Here is a 23571-nt window from a genome sequence, read left to right as displayed (position 1 = left end):
AAGGCAGATGTGTCTCTTCCCATTGTGTGGATGTCAGTTTAGTTTGGGGGAGTTAAATATGTCAGCATACAAATATGAAACAGCCTAATGGTTATGATTTGCTGGGGAAGTTCAGAGTATTGAGAAACTACAGTATAACAGTACCAAATCCAGACTTGGGGGGTTACAAAGGCAGGGTAGGAGAATAGGGACTCCAAGTAGAGACTGAACAGTAATTTGGAGTGGGCCAGGTAGGAGGAATCATGTGTCTAGAATTATAAATCAGATGCATTAAGGCCGTGTTGTGGGCCGAATGTTTGTATCCCTCCACCTCCCCAGAATTCATACGTTGAAATCCTAACTCCAATACAATGGCGTTAGAGTTGGGCCCTTGGGAGATAATTAAGTGACAAGGTTACAGACACCCCAGAGAGCACATTGTAGAACCAGAAAGTGGCCCTTACCGAACATGAATTCTTCCAGTGCCTTGGTCTTGGACTTTCCAGCCTCCAGAACTGTAAGAAATATTTGTTGTTTAAGCCACCCAGTCATAGTACTCTGTTATAACAGCCCAAACTGAGGCTGGAAGGTGAGAGCACAAAGTAAAAGTCTTGGGCAAAATGCAGAATAGTTGTCTAACACATTTTAAGTTGAGACTTGTGATAGAAAAGTCTGAAGATATGGCCAGTGACAAGACCTTGAAGATCTTGCAAGACTCTGTAGAGTTTGAATTTTTATCTTGAAGGTGATAGAGAGCCACTGAAGTGCTTTAAACAGGAGCCAATCATATTCGTTTTTGAAATATCCCTTTGAGGATAGAGGACTGAACGGAAGGAAGAAAGAGTGCATGCAGGGAGACCAAAGAGGAGGCTTATGATAGTAGCTCAATGGGAGATCATATGGGCCAGAATTAGGAATGAGAGGATGGAAAAATGTGGCTATTTCAGATTTATAGGGCAGGGAACAGAAAAGGTTGGGGACATATTGAGAAGATGAAGGAATGATAGATGTCAGGGACAAGGTATAGGCAGCTGGATGGACAGGTGCCATTGATTGAAAAGGAAACATAGTGAAGGAGCAGGTTCACAGGAAGTTGGTGAGTCCCTTTGGACATATCAATTTTGATTATCTTGAGGGAAAGCAAGAAGAACTATTTGGTGGGAGGTTAGATGTTTGGGTGAGAAGCTCAGAGAAAGATCCAAATTTGGCAGTCATTAGCCTTATGAATGGGGATTCAAATCATGGGCTTGCCTGCCCGGAGAGTGCGTGGAATACGAAATTGCACTTAGGTGATATGAAAATGCCATGAGACCCTCAACTGTATCCTCTCAAGTTTCCAACTTATGAAAATAAAATACAAACACAGCTTGGAGAATTTTTTAACATGTGTCTCATGGCTTACAGAACATCCCGAGCTAGAAAGGGGTGAGGATCACAAGAAAAGTAGCAAGTAGAACAGAAAGATCGAGAATGCTCGCCTCCTTTTAATAATAAAGTTGAGTACCAGAAAAACTATTACAAATTATTTGGTGAACCCTCAACACAGGAACTCTCCTGATGCAAATGATTTGTTGCTTAACAAGTCAAACCCTAGTCATGTTGCTTTAATTTGAAAGTATAATAATTGACATTAGGAACAGGCATCATCTTTGCTCAATACAAGCAGTAAACCTTATGGAAATTTATTCTGATGCAGTCTGAAGTCATGGCTCCTTCAAGAGCCATGTATTTCTTTTGTATGAGTCTAGAAAAAAACATTCATCAGAATAGCGTATGTCATATCCCACTACCACTTGATTAAAAGAGGAATTTCTGCTGTCATTGTTCAACACTGGCAAGCAGATGCATAAACCCAGGAGACCTCGGGGCCTGGGATTCACATCATTTTGCCATGATGATCATTTATCATTTGGTCTGAGTACCCTTTATGGCATAAATGTACTTTCTGTTTCATTTTACAAGCCATTACACTAATCTAATTAGCTATTCGGTTTCTCATTGCATGTACTTTGGTTCTACCCATGATAAAAATGCATGAAGTGTGGTTTTGCTTCGGTAGTAATTTTAATTATATTACAACTTTATGTGGAATATGCTTTGCTTTGTGGTCCCTCATCCTACTCATAAGCTTTCCAATCACACGTTTGAGACTTGCTGAGTGACCTATGTCTATTAAGGGAAAAAAAATTATTGTAGTAATGATTTATAATATTATCTTTGACTTGGCCGTGAAGTAGAAATTTTTCTCTGATGTTTCTTTTTAAAACTTCAAATATGCATTAATAAAATCTAAGAATTTGTCATTTTAATTCATTTACATGACTGCCCTTTTGTTTTTTGGTTCCACCATCTGAGAATGAAAGAATGGCTTTTGCCAAGTGATTTGGAATTCTAGAAATAAAAATTGTTTCTTTAGACTATATGCAACTTCTTTGTCAAATATTGTTTCTTTACTTGATGGCCTCTGAGGTGAAAACTAAATACAGCAAATTAGAAAGCATATCTCAGTGTTCCTATTGATTACGAGGTGTGTTTAAAACATTGCTTTATTTTGGACTTTTAGTTTTTGGAGTTGTATTTTTTCTTCAACCTACTCATTAAAAGTTTCCAAGATGGCCAGGCACAGAGGCTCATGCTTGTAATCCCAGCACTTTGGGAGGTCAAAGTGGGAGGATCACTTGAGGCCAGAAGTTTAAGACTTGCCTGGACAACATAGAGAGACCCTGTCTCTACAAAAATAAAAAAAAAAAATAGCCAGGCATGGTGGTGCACACCTGTAGTCCCAGCTACTCCAGAGGCTGACATGGGACCATTGCTTGAGCTCAGGACTTCAAGGTGCAGTGAGCTGTGATCTGACAAAAAAAATTCCAAGGTGTTTCCATCTTGATTATCTCAAAGAGTATATCTAACAGCAATGCTTAATTATAAAATGGAGCTATTTACGGAAAAATTTCCAAGCACAAATAGGATTACCTTTGACCAAGTAATAAAAGCTACTTTTTATTGAACACTTACTCTTCTAGGCACTCACTATTCCAGACTCACACACACACATCATCATCATCGTTGCCATCATCATCATCATCATCATCATCTCATTTAACTGGATCCTTATAAACCAGTAAAGAAGATGCTGTGTTAGTCCCATTTTTCATATGTGGAAAGTGGAGCATAGAGGTGTTAAATACCTTGTCCAAAATACATCTCTCACCAGTAGCAGGATAAGGATTCAAATCCAGGAACTGACTTTAGAACTCTTGCTCTCAGTTGCCACATAGCTTTGCTCTCACAAGTAGTGAGTAACTGACATGCTTCTTGATTGTCTTGTGTTTCTTCCCAACATCCACCTGTTAAATTATCTGTGTGTTTTCTCCCCCATCACTCTCTGGCTGTAGGTTAAAAGATTCTTGTTTTTCTCACATCTCTTGATCTTGCTCCAGCTTTGTTCCGTGCGTACCACCTGTCCCTTCCTCCAGAGGACTGATTTTGTTATACATTACAGTTTAGCAAGTGCAGCCCAAGCACTGTTTGCTTCCCTTTCTTCCACATTGTAGCAGCTGATTTTGTTTTGAAAATTCTAGTTACTGGTTTATCTTAGGTACTGATGGGCAACCTATTGTGTATTTAAGGAAGTATTAAAATATTTCTCTTATGAAGGCAGGAGGTGTTTTCAGTAATCTACAGAGGAGGTGAAATAGAGTAGGGGCCTTGGAACAATAAAGAAAGAGAAATCAACAGTCTAATGTAGCCAACTGCCTGGCAAGATGTTGGAACCAAGGATCATCCAAAGGGATGCCACTGGCAAAAACTCTAGCATCATTCCTTAACACAAATTACATTATGCTGCCTCCATGCTTAAGACCTTTGATGACTTCCTATGTAGGCCTAGAGGATACAAGCCAAAATCCCTCACTTATAATTCAAGGCCCTTTCCAATTTTTATCTAGCCTAATTTTCTTTCTTTTTTTTTAACCTTTTTTCATCCTTTATTTTTTATTTTTATTTTTTTATTTTGCTAGATTTTGTTATATTTCTTTTTTACATATACTTAAAAGTTCTGGGATACATGTGCAGAACATGCAGGTTTGTTACATAAGTATACGTGTGCCATGGTGGTTTGCTGCACCTATCAACCCGTCGTCTAGCTTCTAAGCCCCACATACATAAAGTATTTGTCCTAATGCTCTCTCTCCCCTTGACCCCCAACCCCCTGACAGGCCCCAGTGTGTGATGTTCCCCTCCCTATGTCTATGTGTTCTCATTGTTCAACTCCCACTTACGAGTGAGAACATGTGGTGCTTGGTTTTCTGTTCCTGTGTTAGTTTGCTGAGAATGATGGCTTCCAACTTCACCCATGTCCCTGCAAAGGACAAGAACTCATTCTTTTTATGGCTGCATAGTATTCCATGGTGTGTATGTGCCACATTTTCTTTATCCAGTCTATCATTGATGGGCATTTGGGTTGGTTCCAAGTCTTTGCTATTGTAGTTAGTCATCCAGCCTAATTTTCATCCTCATCTCCTGATCCACTGTGCTCCAGTGTCACAAATACAACCAACTCAGAAATTCTCACTCTCATTCCCTTAGGTGTGGTTTTCCACATTTCTTTATTCCCTTCCTGGTAATTCCCCTCCGTCTTTAGGGGCTCAGTTCAAATGCCATTGTCTCTGAGAAGTTTTGCTTAGCTAATATCTCCCTCCTCTTTGTGCTAGTGGAACCATTAAGTTGAAGAAACAGGACTTGTTGGGGTGGGGACAGGTGACAGAAAAAAAATGCCACTCTTTTTCCACTGGTCATTCAAATTTGCTGTGGCAGCTCCTTTATCCCTGCCCTCTTTGCATGAAACTAGGGTAGGTCCCAAGACTGCTGATAGACCGAAAGAGTCATCTAGTTACTGTAGTCTCCCAGATACCTCAGTTCACTATCAATATGATCTGTTAAGGATGATAATGCAAGCTCCAGATTTCATCCACTGCTGCTCACCTCCAGCGTAGGTCTCCTGCAGTAGAAATGGGGACAGTGGTCAGCTCCTTCTCCCTCCTCACTCACCACCCCCAATCCCAACTAGTTTCAGATCCTTAACCCTCCAGGGTTGGATCTGAAAGAAGAAGAAGAAGAAGAGGCAAGAGGCAGGTATTATTGTGAGCTGGCACTGATTCCTGGGCCTGGCAAGTGATCAAAACTGGCTTTCTGTTGAATCTACCAGTAGGTTCTCTGGAAATCCTCCCACTCTTCACCAAAGCTGGGGCTCAGTCACCCCAAAGCATCTCTCAGGCAGATCATGCATGCTTCCTCTCTTAGCATTGCATCTCTGGCTAATGAATACAACATTTTTGTGCTGAGGGCTCCTTGCCCCTTCATGATCCCACTGGGGCAGGATCTCAGACAACCTAGAAAAGCTGGAAGAATATCAAGAGGATCTAGTTTATAAGGCAGGAAGATTAATTTTTAATTCAGTGATGACTTAAAGACACTGAAAATGTTATGAAAGGGACTGGAGATAACACAATTGTTAAAACTGGTCTGGGTTCAAATCTTGGCTTAACCATTTGTTAGCCATGTGGTCTTGGGTAAGCTATTTAACCTCTCAGTGTCCTTGCTTATAACAGGAATAATAATAGTATCCACCTCATGTTGTCATGACTAAATAAGAATATATTAAATAGTAAATACTGTTAAAGTATTGTAGTTTTATTAACTACAAATGATTTTTTATTTTATTTATTTTTAGTTTTTATTGTTATTTTTTTTATTATTATTATACTTTAGGGTTTTAGGGTACATGTGCACAATGTGCAGGTTTGTTACATATGTATCCATGTGCCATGTTGATTTCCTGCACCCATTAACTCGTCATTTAGCATTAGGTATATCTCCTAATGCTGTCCCTCCCCCCTCCCCCCACCCCACAACAGTCCCCGGAGTGTGATGTTCCCCTTCCTGTGTCCATGAGTTCTCATTGTTCAATTCCCACCTATGAGAGAGAACATGCGGTATTTATTGTTATTTTTTGAGACAGAGTCTTGCTCTGTCGCCCAGACTGGCGTGCAGTGTCATGATCTCTTCTCACTGCAGCCTCCACCTCCCAGATTCAAGTGATTCTTGTGCCTCAGCATCCTGAGTAGTTGGGACTACAAGCGTGTGCCACCATGCCCGGCTAAGTTTTGTACTTTTAGTAAAGATGGGGTTTCACCATGTTAGCCAGGCTTGTCTCAAACTTCTGACCTCAAGTGATTCACCCACCTCGGCCTCTTAAAGTGCTGGGATTGCAGGTGTGAGCCACTGCTCCCGGCCTACGAATGACTTTTTTAATGCTACTGTCAATAAAACAAGGGAATACACAGAGTAGTGAGTATGTAAACTCTCCACTGCTGATCTTGAAAATAATGTTGACAGTGGTAGGTCAAATAGAAAAGAGAAAAATAAACCATTGTCATTCACAGTACATGTTACTCTTGTCTTCTTTAGATATTTCTTTCTGTTTTTCGGGGGTTGGGGGGGACTATCTAAACCATTTCATCTGAGCCTATTCTTGTTTATCTCAAGTAGGGCAGAATGATATAAGACCAAATAGTTTCAGATATAAGACCAGATAGTTTCAAATAGAGTAATTAGCTTCAGGACTTTATATGATTTGGAGAATTGCAATTATAGGTCACAAGTTTAAATCAGCCCTGGGTTGGTAGAAGGCTTTACCATCTGTTGGCTTTTTTAGTAATTAATATGAAATAGATGTATAATACTATCAGCTTTTAATGTAGAACCTGGCCTTATATTTGTTGTGCTTTTTGAATTGGGGTTGGAAAGCTGAGGAAGACTATAAATGGTTACAGAATTAATCTATTCTTCTATGTCACCATCTGTTTCTCCTCCTTTCTTTTTCCAAGTCCATGGCCTTGCCTGACTCATCTTGCAGTGTTTTTACAGAGAACTTCCCATGTGGAAGAAAAGGTGTACCATATTCCTATCCTGCTTCTAATTACCATCATAATTTTTTATTTCCCACAAATCCCTAAGCAGCCCTTTGTTCACTACCAAGGAGGTAGGGCTTTAAATACCAATAAATATAGTGCTACAAGTTCAAAAGCTCCCCAGAGCGCCACCCTCATTAGTAATCTCCCAGAGTAAGCAGCTCATGCACTCAGCAAAGGAAGGTGCCTGAAACTCACTCAGTATCAAATCACCTGTCACAACTGTTGTTTATGATGATTTTGCCCTCTTTCACAGAATATTGAATCCTTCTTTGTACTTGTGTATATGATTTCTAGAATAATCAAGTATTTTTTTCCAGCTGCTCCTATTCTAAACATAAGGGGTACACTGTATCAGCTCATCATCTTCAGTTACTAGAATAGCTATTCCTGCCATGGCAGGGCCTCTGTCGTGTGATTGTGGGTGGGTGTTCCACATTTAAGAACGAAAGGCACATTCTTCCTACCTGTAGTGGGGGAATGATTAATCTCAAGGAACATCTAGTGCACCAGCTCTGTGAGAATGGTCTTGGTTTTGCCGTCAAGGATTAAAGGCTATGAACTGATTTTTTTTTCACTCCTTCCATTTAAGACATATAGTAACAAGATTCAGCATATCACCTTGGGCAGAATTTTCATATCCAGGAATGATACTTGCAGTGGCGTGAACATTACATAGATACTGGATAGTGATTAATAATAATAACAACAGTCGGCCGGGCACGGTGGCTCACGTTTGTAATCCCAGCACTTTGGGAGGGCGAGGCGGGCGGATCACGAGGTCAGGAGATTGAGACCACAGTGAAACCCCGTCTCTACTAAAAATACAAAAAATTAGCCGGGCGTGGTGGCGGGCGCCTGTAGTCCCAGCTACTCGTAGAGGCTGAGGCAGGAGAATGGCGTGAACCTGGGAGGCGGAGCTTGCAGTGAGCCGAGATTGCGCCACTGCACTCCAGCCTGGGCAACAGAGCAAGACTCCATCTCAAAAAGAAAAAATAATAATAATAATAATAACACTAGTAGTAAATGATAATGATAGTAGAAGTATTGATAGCATTTCATGAATGCTTTGTAGATGCCAGCACCATGAGGAAGATCTTGCCATCCAGTTTTATACCTAGAGTAGATGATCGTTTTGTGTCTGTAAAATCCCTGGATGCTCAGTGCTCAATTTTCCTTAGTCACTCTTGAAACATCTAGGCAAGTCCATCGAAGTCATCTCTTCCCAACTCCTCAAATACAATACACATCCTGCAATCTGAGAATATTCTTAATTTTAAGTTGAAAGAAAAACATTAGATGTAAGTTTTCAGAGGGTCAGCCTGGAGCTGCTGCAGCTGCCTGCTTTCCACAAGTTATCATCAAGAGCTGCAAAGGTCAGTGAAGCATGTCGCAGAGAACCCAGGGACAATTGATTTGGAAAGAACTGTGAGCAGGGCTTTTTGTTTTTATTTTTCTGTTTTCCTCATCCTTTAATAGTACCCCATGAAGCAGTGTTTCTGAATGGATCAATATGCCATGGAAGTGAATATTGGTCTGGCAGCTGCTTCATTTTATTTGTTTACGCTCATCTTTGGTGGCAGCCAAAATTTTTATTTTGAAAGCATGAATCATCCTTGAACACTTGGTGTGTGTGTGTCTGTGTGGGTGTGTGTCTGTGTTTTCAAAAGAGAAAGAAAGAGTGCTTTGCTCACTCACAGTTAATAAATGTTTATATCTGCTCAGCTATCCTGGTTACCCTCAGCTTGCAAAGGCATAAATCACTGGCTTCTGTCAACTCTGGAATTGACCTACAGATTAAATGCATATCACTGTGAGATAGGTACTTTCCACAAATTTTTTTTATTTTTAAGAAATCTTCCCACTCTGATTGCTGTGCCTGCACCTACTAATCTTTTTCTATTTATTACCCTAGTTCATTGTGTGGATAGCAAAGAATTCCAGATTACCTTTTCTACACATTTATGTCAACTTGTTTTAAGAAGTAAATCAGCACTAAATGTCTGTTTACTCTGTTTCTCCTTTAGAATAGGCTGTGATTTGGTCACATGTATTTAAAACAAATTTTATTTTTTAAAAAAGTAATTTGTTAAATTTTGCAAACTAATATCAAAGATTTGGAGTAACTAAATTACTGAATTTAGAAGGATCATATCTTAATGTTTCCTCTACTACTACTTTGAATTTGACTGCCTCCCCTTTATTACCTTTACTATTGATAAATATCCAATAATAAAGACAATTTTTCTAGTTTAACAAACATCAAAAGGCCCTAATGAAGACAGCAGACGTTAGGTAAATCAACACCCCATTAAGGGGAAGCATTAAATCTGAACACAAGAGTCTATTAATTTTCTGTTGCTCTTGTACCTTATGCATTTGCCAAATTCATTGTCCCAGTGGACACTAGGCAAGTCTCCAGTCCTGAATAAGAACCGAATCTTTTATTCTGGGCTTCTGCTGTCACCCATCTAGTACTGTTGTCACAATTGCTGAATCATCGATGGAGAAAAAAGGTCATTATATCAAATTATGGAAAAAAATGTAATTTGTCTGAAAAATTTAGCCTTAACACAAGTTAAGGCTAATGAAAAAAATCTAAGACAAATGGTGAAAGGGAAGATCACACTCAAGGTAGAATTCACCTTTAAACCTACTTTTTGGGAATATAACCCCCTGGCACAGCAATACTATCATACCTAATTCATCTTCCATGCAATGTTTGATTGGACACCTCAGAAAAAAGGTTTCAGCAATTCACTTGATGATTTTATATTCTGTCAATATACAGGACAAATAAGAGAAAATCAGATTTACTTTTCAGAAATGTGCTTTGCATTATCACTCTACTGGAAACTATCTAATGTGTAACTTGAGGGATTTGAGTGGTGGCTTTCTAATGAGGATAAACCTGAGCTCAGTTAGACTTGTGGCTAGCCCATGTTCCCATGTCTGTTTTCATTAAGAATCAGAATGTTAACTATGATTTCCTGGCCAGATTCCAGCATGGTTAATTGCATGCTGTCTACCTAAATTCCCTTTGCTTGGGATGTTCTTCACTTTGGATCATATTCCTCTTATTGTCATGTTTCCCCCAAGAGGTGGGTACATGATATTGTAGAATGAGCCAGAATATAATTTGTTAAGCTAATAAGAGTACTTTGGGGCTGAAGGGTTAAATGTAAGTAGTGTGCTTTTCACAATTCCCCCCAATGAGGCCTATTTGTACAGTAATTAATGTGGAATAACATTAGTGAAACATGGAAATGAGCCAGATCGCCCTGACAAGAGTGACAATAGCACAGAAACAACTAATTTTGATAATTTATAGAGAAAATAATCATTTAAACAAATATGCAGAAGCTCCCTGCCTAATGTATCTTTTGCCTTATTTATTTGGTCTGAGGCTGACACATTCAATCACTAATTGAGTTAACACAATATTCAGTAGGTGAAATTTATTCCAAAAGAACATTAAAAACATAGTTACAGTTTCTGTCATCTTTGTACCTAGCATGGCACCTAGCACAATAGCTTGCATAGTGACATACATTCATTAAAGTAAGGTTTGTTAATGAATGAAGATGGGGGCAAAAAAAAAAAAATCAGGAGGGAAATAGTGTTTACAAATTTCCTAAGACTCAGCAGTCTATAGGCACGTTCCCTGCAGTATTTTATCTAATGCTCACAATTATCCCCATTTCACAGATGAAAAAACAGAGGCTCGGAGATGCCAAATGGCTTCCCCAAGATCAAACAGCTTTAACTTTCAAAGCCAGGTTTATTTTACTATAAAACCCAGCCACTCCATGTTATCTTGCAGCCTCCCACACTGTGCCTGGCATCTTTGCCCTTAATTTGAGGAGGCAAGTCTGAAAACCTCCAACACTGTGAAAGTCAAGTTGATCCCCAAAGACAAGGTTAACAACTGCCCTTTGGAATTTTACATTGTTATTCTGCCTCTCATTACTCCAATTCAAATCCGTCACTATTGCCATTCTTGAGCTGTCATAATTATTGCCAAGTAATTACACACTTGTCACAAAATATACCATAAATTTAATCTTTAAAAATCGTAGTACAAAGTAGTTCAAATGTGTTTAATGAATCCAGAAATTAATGAGAAAAAAATACTCTTTAAGATCCCTAAAATTACTCACCATGGTTGAATCTATTGTGTTGACTAGAGAAAATGCACTTCAGCCCTCCTGCACCTGGACTGTATTTATAGCCAAGTTTTCAGTTTTTTAACTGACATTAAATTCCTAGAAATTGAATGTGTGGAAAATGATAGAAATTTATTTTGCCTCATGAAAGAAATCGTTCTCTTTCTATTTTAATTTTTCTTTTAATATAGCGTGAAAGTCTATGCCTTTAAAGTCTGTTGAACTGGGATGTAGGAAATATGTATTTCTATATGATAGTGGGTATAGCATAGTAAAAGACTTGAAAAACACAATAATATGTAGACTATAAATTAGTCAATTTCCAATAGCTCTAGCACACATCTCACTTTAATACAGCAATTCCTATACCAAGATATTTTATTTCCAGCCAGCCAGTGGCTAATTTATGACTCTGCCAACAATGCCATTTTAATTAATTTTATTCATCTTATTTCTCTTTCCTCTGTTCCTCATATCTCATCTGTTTGCATTGCCTAGATTTTAATTAAAAAACCTCTCCTCTCCAAGGAGCAATCTGAAGTGGCAAAAATAATCACTTAAAATATTACAGTCATTAAAAAATTGGCTGTGGTGGAAGCCATGCATTTTCAATTTTCCTACAAATGATGTTTTAGCTTCCTTTTAAAGCGCACTTTGTATTTGAATTGTCTGCCACCAGCCAGCTTGGCTATCAAAAATGGTCTTCCAGCTGGGTGGGCTGAGTGACAACTCCTTAATGGAGGAAATGGATGGCTCTCTGCTCATGTGGAGGGGAAGGCATACCAGGCAGATTTCATTCCATCTGCCACCAGCTCTCTGCAAGCCGGCATTGCCCAAATGCCCAATATCCTCATTCCAACAAAAAGGATATCGTCAAAAAATAAATGGTAAGTCTACAGATGCCTGAAAGAATCATCAGGGTCATTAGACCCCAGGGAGATCATATTAAGAGGTGCCTCAGTGTTCATCTTTGGTGAAAACCTAATAAAACAATGGTGGAGGCAAATGTAAGCACTTTTACAAGTACAGAGGTGAAGTCATTAACATTTTCAGCAGAGTATAGGGAGCAACCTTAGAAAACTGCTATCCTGAATTGTGGCCAAGGACTTGTTATATTGAGGAATTTGCACTGATGTTTCCTGTTGATGATTTTCTGAATGGCAAATTCTTGTCACTTAGTTACACTGTGTTCTGCTTGTCAAGTAAAGGAAATCCATTTAGTGGCAAAGTAGGAAAATGTCTTTAATTGACAAAGAGAAACACATAAGGGCCATACTTAAGGGACTTTAGAAATCGGTAATCTACTAGTACTTAGAAGCATAAAGTGTATGTCATTGATCAAGGCTAAAATAATGAAACAAGTACAAACAAGTATAATTATATAATAATGTACATTAAGAGTGCTAGAAATAGAAATAAAAATTTAAAACCAGCTGCAGAATTTATACCTTTATTTTACCCCAAATGCTTAGTTGCTTGATATATAGTCACCATATGTCAATCAAAAGCTGTGGCTCAGGAAATCACATGTGATTTGGAATCATCTGCTAAAGAAAACCTGGTAGATTTTCATGATGCTCAAAATAAAATAGTCCTGAATTCCAAAAATTCTTGTTTTTTTTCATATCAAGAGCTCGTGTATCTTACAAAGTTACACATTTAATTGGTTTTGAAGTTGTTTAGATTTTAATTGTTATTGCATATAAATGATAGGAGTTTGAATAGATGTTGAACAAAAATAGCTGGGTATTAAAATCGAGACCAATTTTTTAAAATTCTTTTCATACTTTCAATGAATGTTTCATCTGGATTTTTAACATAGTAGATCGATTTTATACAATGCAAACTTATCTGTAAGAAAAGTGGCATCAGACATCTTGCACTAAGTTTTCCTGTTTTAGGAGAATATTTGGTAATCTGCCAAAATTTGGAGGAGGGCTTTTAAAGTTCTAATTAATGATTCAGTCTGCCCTGAAAGATGAATGAATGTTTGCAGTATTTTTGCCTGTTGTATTTTGGGACATATTCCATGCATGTTACTAAAGGTTTTAAGTTGATCCAAAGAATTTTAATGACTATTCTGATGAAAAATAGTTGAAGATAGATTGAAATGCTCTTCTATTTTTCCATCACCTTTGCTAGGCATATGGAATATAATAGCATGTTTTTGAAAAAATATGTATATTTAGAAATAATGATTATTTTATAGCACTTAGAAGTTTCAAAATGCATTTCCTCATACATTATTTGTGCCACTAACAACACCTCTAGCAAGTAAGATATTATTGGTTCCATTCTACAACCTGAGAAACTGAGGCCTAGAGGGGTTAAATGGCTTCTGCAAAAACATGGAGCCATTAAGTAGAGAAAATGTATTTCAACACGCTTTCTAATCCCAATCCTGAAACTGCTTGAGGGATTTCAGTCCTTATCATCTTGATTGTTTTTGGTTTGCAATTTTTGTTCTTTTCCAATCTTAATTTCTTCAATTCATGTAGGTGCTGAATTTAATTGAGTTAGATTCTAGGGGAAAGCACAAGCAATGCCTAACCAAGGAAGCCGTGGATTCCCATTCAGAGCCAGAAATGCAGATAGAAAGCAAGCAAGGACCAGGGACACTATCTCAATCTGAATGCATTCAGGCATAAATTTGTAGTTTGGAGAGCATCTAGGAAGCAGGCTAATTCCAAGACACCAAGCCCGCTGTGACCAATCCTAAAACAGAATTAACATGAAATTCTAACTTGTCTTGTAATTGATTTAGGCATTCTCAGAATGAGAACTCTAATATGGCCCCCTACTCTGGCTAAGGCTCCAAAATACAGGGCCTATGATTATCACCTCCTTAGAAAGAAATGGAGACTCAGGGCACCCATTGCTCTCAAATAGCTCAGGAATTCACTGGTTTCACAAAGACCATCCCCAGTTTTACAGGCCCAGTATACTATGGGCTCATATATCCTTAAAAGAGCATTTTATCACTGCAAACCTTGAGAACACTGGGTTCTATTCAGAATGGCAGAGGTAGAAATCATATCTTGATCTCCTTAGCATGGTGAGGGGCAGAGCAAGCCATCTGTAGCTGTGTGGGTTCTGTGCATCTCCAGACCCTGCTTCCTATAGAGTGACAGTCCCATCTTGCTAAGAGATAGAGAACATCCAGCCACCTCCCGCTGATGGATGGCTGCTTCCTTTGGGTGTGTCGCAGCCTTTCTTTGGTAATATGTCACTCTATTAAGACTCAAGAGAATATTCAAAGAGCAATATTTCACTCCCCTCCACACCCAAAAGTCACTTATTATGATTTTCAAATATTATGTACTATACATAATTTTATATGCTATATTTTTATAGGATTGGCAGCACAGTAGATTTATTTACACCAACATTACCAAAAACATATGAGTAATGTATCATGCCATGACATTATGATAACTATCACATCACTAGGTGATAGAAATTTTTCAGCTCCATTATAATATTATAGGACCACCATTGTATATGCAGTCTGTCATTTACTGAAACATTGTTATGTGGTACATGACTGTATGTGTCTTAGAAAATCATGTTATATATCTTAGGCATACACAATAAATTTATCTTGTTAAAAAAATATAATTACCTTAAAAGATATTTCCATGTCATTCACTGATTCATTTGTTGAACCATTTAACAAATATTTTTTAATGCCTGCTGTATGCCAGGCACTGTGCTAAGACCTGGAATATAACAAGGAACAAAATGGACATTGTCCTTGCCCTACAGAACTCACAGTCCCTGGGCATGACTGATAGGTTTTGTCCAGTTGGTTTTTTTCATCTCTGTTTCATTTTAAGAGTATATAAAACTTAAAAGAATGTTTGATGTTTCATATATAGCATTTCTCTTTTTATTTCTCCTTTTTATTGTTTTAGCTTCCCATGATCAGCCCCAAGCATTTCTCTATATATGACTTATTACCAAAAAATGTTAATGCAAACTTATAATAATTTTTTAAAGTAACTAACATTTACTATCTCCAAAGTTTGATCTTGCCTTTATTCTCTTCAAGCTGAAAAAAATGTCATTAGAAAAAGTATCACAAGAAATATATTTTATTTATTTTTTATGTGTTCTTTTGGGGATTAACAAAGTTCATAGTTTCTCAGTTCCTCATTTGGGACAGCATGCACTTTTTAGGTCTGGTTAGAAACTTTTACTCAGAAACTGGTTGAGAATATGTGATTATATCTGGGTTTACTTTGACCTTTTCTGCATTGCATGTTTAGATTAGCTGGCTGTTCTACTCATATTCCATTTACAGATAAATTGTGAAAGACTTGAATGGCAAGTAAGAAATATATGGAATATTGAAAAGGTCAATGCTATTTAGCCGATAACCACAGAATTTAAAATACATGACAAGTCATTATCAAATTTAATTCCCACAATAAGGACAGTGGTAAAGATGGGAAATTATTCCAATTAAAATATTCTTGTTTCATATTGAAGACAGAGATAGCAAAGCTCAAATGCCCTCTTGACTCCCTTTTTTGTGATAACTTAATAAGTTAGAAAGAAATTGTAATTGAATTAAACAAGGCAAAAAAGAGGTAACAAGCTCTTTTGATTTGAGAGTCCATCATAGAGGAGCTAATATAATAACTTTTCTAAAAACTCTAATTATGCATGAGTAAGACAGATACAGCTACAAAACCAATTCAACAGCCACCCCATGCTCTCTTTTCAACTACAGCATAGCTGTCAGTCCGATGGAAACTCCATTTATTTCCATGGAAATGAAGGCAGCGAGTTCAATTTTGCCACCACCCGGGATGTAGATCTTTCCACAGAAGATATTCAAGAGCAATGGTCAGAAGAATTTGAGAGCCAGCCTACAGGGTAAGTAATTGCTATCTCCCATGCTGTGTACGTAGCACTTACATTTATTCTTCTGGACATGTTTTAAATGCATATTGTTAAATGGCCAAAGCATACTTAGATCAATAGTGATGATTCTTATCGTAGACAAGCCAAAACGGGTGCACTTACCCTAAAGATTCTAAGTTTATAATTAACTATTTTTTGCATATTAAAAATTTGTGATTGCAAATGCTTTTAACTTCACTTGACTCACTTATATCTCATTTTAGTTTATTCAGCTTTTACTGGGAGAAAGGTTTTTTTCCCAATGTTTATAGAATACAAAATCTTTCCACTACTGTTATATTGAGATTTTCATTTGTCTTCCTGGGGTCTGAGATTTATAGATGCTACTACCTGATTTTCATTGGAATGTGGCTTTGATCTATAAAAATTGTTTCGGGGATAAAATTTATCTTTCAGAGATTTATAAAGGGGGAATTGGGGACTGAGGTTGAAATAGAGGAGACCTGAAGCAGTGAGCATTGTTTGATGGTAGTGTTTTTTTGCTGTTCTGAGCTGTGTGCCTTCTTCTGGGTCTTAAGTCCCTAAGATATATCCTACTAATTGGACAACACTTTCAGAAGTTCAAGTTGAAAAAAAACATTAATAAGATTAGAAACTCAAACCCCATAACGTGGTATGAATTGGAGGTAAATTTATGTTTTGTGATACTGTGATAAGGATGAATGATATTAACATTAAATATAATTTCATAATGAATATGAAATAGCAATAATTTAACTATTGACTGAGAAACTTTTCCATAATACAACATTTGAGGTATAGTCATGTCACTCTGATCTCAACAAATTAAATCAAAACTGATTAAACTTCGAAGTCCCTGAGTGGCAAGATGGCTAGTATTGCTCTTTTGCACTCCCTGTCCTGTGCCTTGCCCAAGAACGTCATTCAGACCCAGTAAGACTCTTCCATTCTCTACCCCAGAAGGGCCCCTCTTTTTTAGCTTGTTTTATCCTCAAAGCTTGTCTATGAAAGACACAAAGATTCTTACCCTCAGCCTGAGCCACACTGCCACTGTGACTCTTTGCTGCCACAATGGGGTCTTTGACTGTCAAACGCTGAATTTGTACTGCAGTTGACCCAGCCCTGCTCCTCCCTGCCTCAGGGAAGTGGCTCAGGTCCAGCCTGTGGCACAGCAGGCTAAGCCTCTGCAGAAGGCTGAGACTCTGAATGACTCCACCCACTCAGGGCCTACTGACCTGTGCAGGCCCAGCACCAAGGCTCAGTCCTTTAGCACACACGGCCTTTTCTGACATTCCTGACACCCTGAAGTTCCATGTGCAGTACAGCTCCACTGTCTCCTTGAGATATCAGAAACCACTGTTTCTCATTTTAGCCTCTAGGATCTCCCCAGGGTCAGGCTGGAGAGACCCTAGAGGGAAAAAAAGGGAACAGTGGTTTCTGGTCCCTTCTAGCTCTTGTAAGAAGGATCCACTCCCCTCCCAGATCAAAGAGCTTTGGTGGAGTCCAGGGCTTTGACAATGCACAGAAGGCTTTCTACCTATCTTCTGGAGATAAAGGATCACCAGCATATCAGTTCTGACTGCTGATAAAAAAAAAAAAAAGACCAATTCAACTCCCTTTCCTGATTATTGAGCTTGATCACAGATGAGGGGATCCAAATGTTGAGGCACAAGAGATTTATTTACTCCCACGCTTTCATCTCTCCACGCTAATTCCATCCATATATCAGGGATAAATCACCCTCTTCAGGGAGTCCCAGAGCCCCTGGGGACTCAGATGATTCCCCAGTGTTAACCAGCCCCCATCCCATTAAAGAAGAGCTAAAGAGATGCATTTCCTCTCCAGGAGTACCATTCTGATACACACATAAATACCAATCTGTCTCTTTCTCCCCTCCTCCCTCTCCTTCTCACCCTCCACTTCTCTTTCCTTCTCTGTGTGTGCCTGTATCTTCCAAGAAAAATCAGTGTTTTAAATGTAACTTGCTCTTATTGTTTGGGGGTGGAAATAAAATTTATTTTTGCCTATGGCCTTCATACCAGCTGTTCTCTCTCCCAAGATGCCCCCCATCTTCTTAGTTTATTCCATTAGCAAAGCCTGTCTATAAAAGGACCCAAGAAACTCCTTAGTAAAAGAATGAATAGTCCATTCAGCTCTATATGAGTAACACTTGTGGAGACTTGGTACAAAAACATGGAAAACCCCTTCATGAAGTAAGCTTAGAAAGGAATTGACTTGATATTAGAAGAAACCAAGCATAGTTTAGAAGATTAATGTACTAGTCCAGAAACATAGCTGGCAAAAAATTATATATTCCAATTAACAGATCAGACATTCTGCTTTCATAGAGCACAAATAATATAAGAGAATTTTTGGCTACAACTAAATCGATCATTCCCCCCAAACAAAAAAAAAAAAACTAAAACTATTTATGCCTGAAAAAAGAGCTGAAGTCAATATGGACACAGAGGAACATCAGAGGAAATTCCATTAACCAAATGACTCAGGTGGTTTTAATTATGCTCTTTGGACATTTCTCAGGACTGAAGATTGACCAGGGTTTTGGTCACAGTTAAGAAGCTGGTACTTCCAGGCCATGGCATTGTCAGCAGATTTCTGTTCCAATAAGATATAATAATGTGCTTGAGAAAAGCACCGTACCACTCTCATTGCTCTGCAATTAATTTATCTAAATTCTAAAAGTGGTGTAATTCTTCTAGCAATCACACCTTAGACTTATTTGTGGCTTTTGGCCAGGACATCAGGCTACACCCCAGAATTACTTCATTCATGCTGTCATCTGGTGGCCCAGCTATGAAGTTGGCATTATGTTATACGGTATAAAAGGATAATGAGAAGAACTAGTATTTTCTGTTTTGGGTGATGATAAAAATGATAGTTTAATCCATAGCGTTTTGTGTGCTTGTATGTGTTGGGGGTTGGGGGGCCCGCACTCCCACCTGGTCCCAAATGTTGCTTTATTGGTCCAGGAAAGAATGCCAATATAATAATTTCTAGTCACAGATTGAATTTTTTTTAAAAGTCACAAAATCAAATTAATGTGAAGCATGTTTACCTAGGGTAAGAGCTGACAAAGAAAAACAGATTAAAAATTTGGTAGTGAAATTCTTGATGTGTTCTGTTTTCTCTGCTCAGTTTATCAAATATTTGTCTCATTCTTCTTTCATCCACCACCACCCACACAAACAGTTTATCATGGTAAGCTCGTCTGCTAAAATAGATAGAAAACATAGATGGCAAATCCTCACTCATTCAAGGGTGGCCAGTTGAATTGATTGAATTCTACTGCTTTGAGTTCACTTTTTTTTTTTTTTTTTTTTTTTTTTTTTTTTTTGAGACGGAGTCTCGCTCTGTCACCCAGGCTGGAGTGCAGTGGCGCAATCTCGGCTCACTGCAAGCTCTGCCTCCCGGGTTCACGCCATTCTCCTGCCTCAGCCTCTCCGAGTAGCTGGGACTACAGGCGCCCGCCACCACGCCCGGCTAATTTTTTTGTATTTTTAGTAGAGACGGGGTTTCACCGTGGTCTCGATCTCCTGACCTCGTGATCCGCCCGCCTCGGCCTCCCAAAGTGCTGGGATTACAAGCGTGAGCCACCGCGCCCGGCCCTGAGTTCACTTTTTTAAGAAATAAAAAATTATTAATGTGGATATAATGCTTTCATCTCTTTAGCAATGTTTTTCTTCCATAAGAATCATGAGAGAGAAAAAAGAGTATGCAGTCCTCTCTAATAACGTTTCCAAAAGACAATATGAATGGCAAGGAAGAAAAGAGAGCCAGTAAGCCATTATGGCTTTTTTCAGAAACCGCTTTCCCAATTATCCATATTTTCCCACCATTTGAATTAAAGTATTTTATCTCAGATCACAAGGATGCAAGAGCTGTGTGCCTTTCACATCACTTAGCTGTCCGAAATCCAATGTTGATAGGTTTATTTTTTTAAGTGGGATTTTAAAGTTTTTTTTTCTTTTTTCTGAAGAAGACACATCTGTTACTTCAGCAAGGGAGAAACTTTAATAGATACACTGATAATTTATGTGAGTCTTTCTGAACTTTGGCTTAACCTTACAAACACATCATTTAATTAGCAGCTACCACATCTCACTTAGCTGAGGCTGTCTTTAGGTGGAAGGCAGCTATGTAGAACATTGCTATAATATGGAATTTGTATATTTACCTTTCATCCCAAACGTAAACATTATATGCTTTTACTATTCAAACACCTTTTTAAAAAAATTTGTTTTACTGCTATTACCACAATATTCGTGCTAAAGAGAAACTCCACAAATGTGATGAATATTAAAAGCTGGAATCAAGACAGTATGCTGTAGTCTTCCCCACCTACCCCAAATCCTTGGAAATGACAGAAAATGAGCAAATGAGTCTATAATGACACTAAAAAACAAGAAAGCGACCTGTAGTTGGACCAGAGAGAGGAGGGATCTGATGGAAGGAGGTAGACAATAGCCCAGGACACATGTTGAATGAAGACACTACAAAAAGCGTCTCAGTATTGCTCCAGGTCACGGATGCTGCATGCAGGAATCAGGGTGGAGCTATAAGGACTGCTAAGTAGGTGAACCCCTCACTACACCTACTTCTTTTTTTTTTTTTTTTTTTTTTGAGACAGATTCTCGCTCTGTCGCCCAGGCTGGAGTGCAGTGGTGCTATCTCAGTTTACTGCAACCTCCGCCTCCTGGGTTTCAGTGATTCTCGTCTCTCAGCCTCCCCAGTAGCTGAGATTACAGGCACGCACCACCACGCCCAGCTAATTTTTGTACTTTTGGTAGAGATGGGATTTCACTATGTTAGCCAGGCTCATCTTGAACTCCTGACCTAAAGTGATCTGCCCGCCTCGGCCTCCTGAAGTGCTGGGATTACAGGCATGAGCCACCATGCCTGGCCCTCACTACACCCACTTCTTTTTGTTGTTGTTGTTGTTATTATTATTATTATTATACTTTAAGTTCTGGGTTACATGTGCACAGTGTGCAGGTTGGTTACACAGGTATACAGGTGCCATGGTGGTTTGCTGCACCCATCAACCCGTCACCTACATTAGGTATTTCTCCTAATGTTATCCCTCCCCTAGTCCCCCATCCCCCACAGGCCCTGGTGTGTGATGTTCCCCTCCCTGTGTCCATGTGTTCCTATTGTTCAACTCCCACTTATGAGTGAGAACATGCAGTGTTTGGTTTTCTGATCTTGTGATAGTTTGCTGAGAATGATGGTTTCCAGCTTCATCCATGTCCCTGCAAAGGACAGCAACTTATCCTTTTTTATGGCTGCATAGTATTCCATGGTGTATATGTGGCACATTTTTTTTGTTATACTTTAACTTCTAGGGTACATGTGCACAACATGCAGGTTTGTTACATATGTATACATGTACCATGTTGATGTGCTGCACCCATTAAGTCATCATTTACATTAGATATATCTCCTAATGCTATCCCTCCCCCCTCCCCCCACCCCATGACAGGCCCTGGTGTGTGATGTTCCCCACCCTGTGTCCAAGTGTTCTCATTGTTCAATTCCCACCTATGAGTGAGAACACGTGGTGTTTGGTTTTCTGTCCTTGCTATAGTTTGCTGAGAATGATGGTTTCCATCTTCATCCATGTCCCTACAAAGGACATGAACTCGTCATTTTTTATGGTTGCATAGTATTCCATGGTGTATATGTGACACATTTTCTTTATCCAGTCTATCATTGTAGACATTTGGGTTGGTTCCAAGTCTTTATTATTGTGAATAGTGCCTCAATAAACATACGTGTGCATGTGTCTGTATAGTAGCATGTTTTATAATCCTTTGGGTATATACCCAGTAATGGAATTGCTAGGTCAAATGGTATTTCTAGTTCTAGATCCTTGAGGAATTGCCACACTGTCTTCCACAATGGTTGAACTAGTTTACAGTCCCACCAACAGTGTAAAAGTGTTCCTATTTCTCCACATCCTCTCCAGCACCTGTTGTTTCCTGACTTTTTAATGATCACCATTCTAACTGGTGTGAGATGGTATCTCACTGGGGTTTTGATTTGCATTTCTCTGATGGCCAGTGATGATGAGCATTTTTTCATGTGTCTGTTGGCTGCATAAATATCTTCTTTTGAGAAGTGTCTGTTCATATCCTTTGCCCACTTTTTGATGGGGTTGCTTGATTTTTTTCTTGTAAATTTGTTTGAGTTCATTGTAGATTCTGGATATTAGCCCTTTGTCAGATGAGTAGGTTGCAAAATTTTCTCCCATTCTGTAGGTTTCCTGTTCACTCTGATGGTAGTTTCTTTTGCTGTGCAGAAGCTCTTTAGTTTAATTAGATCCCATTTGTCAATTTTGGCTTCTGTTGCCATTGCTTTTGGTGTTTTAGACATGAAGTCTTTGTCCATGCCTATGTCCTGAATGGTATTGCCTAGGTTTTCTTCTAGGGTGTTTATGGTTTTAGGTCTCACATTTAAGGCTTTAATCCATCTCGAATTAATTTTTGTATAAGGTGTAAGGAAGGGATCCAGTTTCAGCTTTCTACATATGGCTAGCCAGTTTTCCCAGCACCATTTATTAAATAGGGAATCCTTTCCCCATTTCTTGTTTTTGTCAGGTTTGTCAAAGATCAGTTGGTTGTAGATGTGTGGTATTATTTCTCAGTGCTCTGTTCTGTTCCATTGGTCTATATAACTGTTTTGGTACCAGTACCATGCTGTTTTGGTTACTGCAGCCTTGTAGTAATAGTTTGAAGTCAGGTAGCGTGATGCCTCCAGCTTTGTTCTTTTGGCTTAGGATTGTCTTGGCAATGTGGGCTCTTTTTTGGTTCCATATGAACTTTAAAGTAGTTTTTTCCAATTCTGTGAAGAAAGTCATTGGTAGCCTGATGGGGATGGCATTGAATCTATAAATTACCTTGGGGAGTATGGCCATTTTCACGATATTGATTATTCCTATCCATGAGCATGGAATGTTCTTCCATTTGTTTGTGTCCTCTTTTATTTCATTGAGCAGTGGTTTGTAGTTCTCCTTGAAGAGGTCCTTCACATCCTTTGTAAGTTGGATTCCTAGGTATTTTATTCTCTTTGAAGCAATTATGAATGGGAGCTTACTCATGATTTGGCTCTCTGCTTATCTGCTATTGATATACAGGAATGCTTGTGATTTTTGCACATTGATTTTGTATGCTGAGTCTTTGCTGAAGTTGCTTATCAGCATAAGGAGATTTTGGGCTGAGACAATGGGGTTTTCTAAATATACAATCATGTCATCTGCAAACAGGGACAATTTGACTTCCCCTTTTCCTAATTGAATACCCTTTATTTCTTTCTCCTGCCTGATTGCCCTGGCCAGAACTTCCAACACTATGTTGAATAGGAGTGGTGAGAGAGGGCATCTCTGTCTTGTGCCAGTTTTCAAAGGGAATGCTTCTAGTTTTTGCCCATTCAGTATGATATTGGCTGTGGGTTTGTCATAGATAGCTCTTATTATTTTGAGATACATCCCATCAATACCTAGTTTATTGAGAGTTTTTAACATGAAGCGCTGTTGAATTTTGTCAAAG

General features: G+C 38.7%; 1 protein-coding gene across 3 annotated transcripts in view; it reads left to right on the top strand.

Moving 5' to 3' along the window:
- RELN (reelin) overlaps positions 1 to 23571 on the top strand; it is a 521226-nt gene that overhangs the window by 288379 nt on the left and 209276 nt on the right. For all 3 annotated transcript variants that reach the window (XM_003268163.3, XM_030826362.1, XM_030826363.1), the window contains exon 11: positions 15852 to 15997. In XM_003268163.3, coding sequence (XP_003268211.1) covers positions 15852 to 15997 — 146 coding nt within the window. The remainder of the gene's footprint in view (positions 1 to 15851; positions 15998 to 23571) is intronic.

Source organism: Nomascus leucogenys, chromosome 13, assembly GCF_006542625.1.
Source record: "Nomascus leucogenys isolate Asia chromosome 13, Asia_NLE_v1, whole genome shotgun sequence".
In the NCBI taxonomy this organism is placed as follows: domain Eukaryota; kingdom Metazoa; phylum Chordata; class Mammalia; order Primates; family Hylobatidae; genus Nomascus; species Nomascus leucogenys.
Note: the sequence above shows the minus strand (reverse complement) of the source record. Positions and strands in the feature narration are given on the sequence as shown.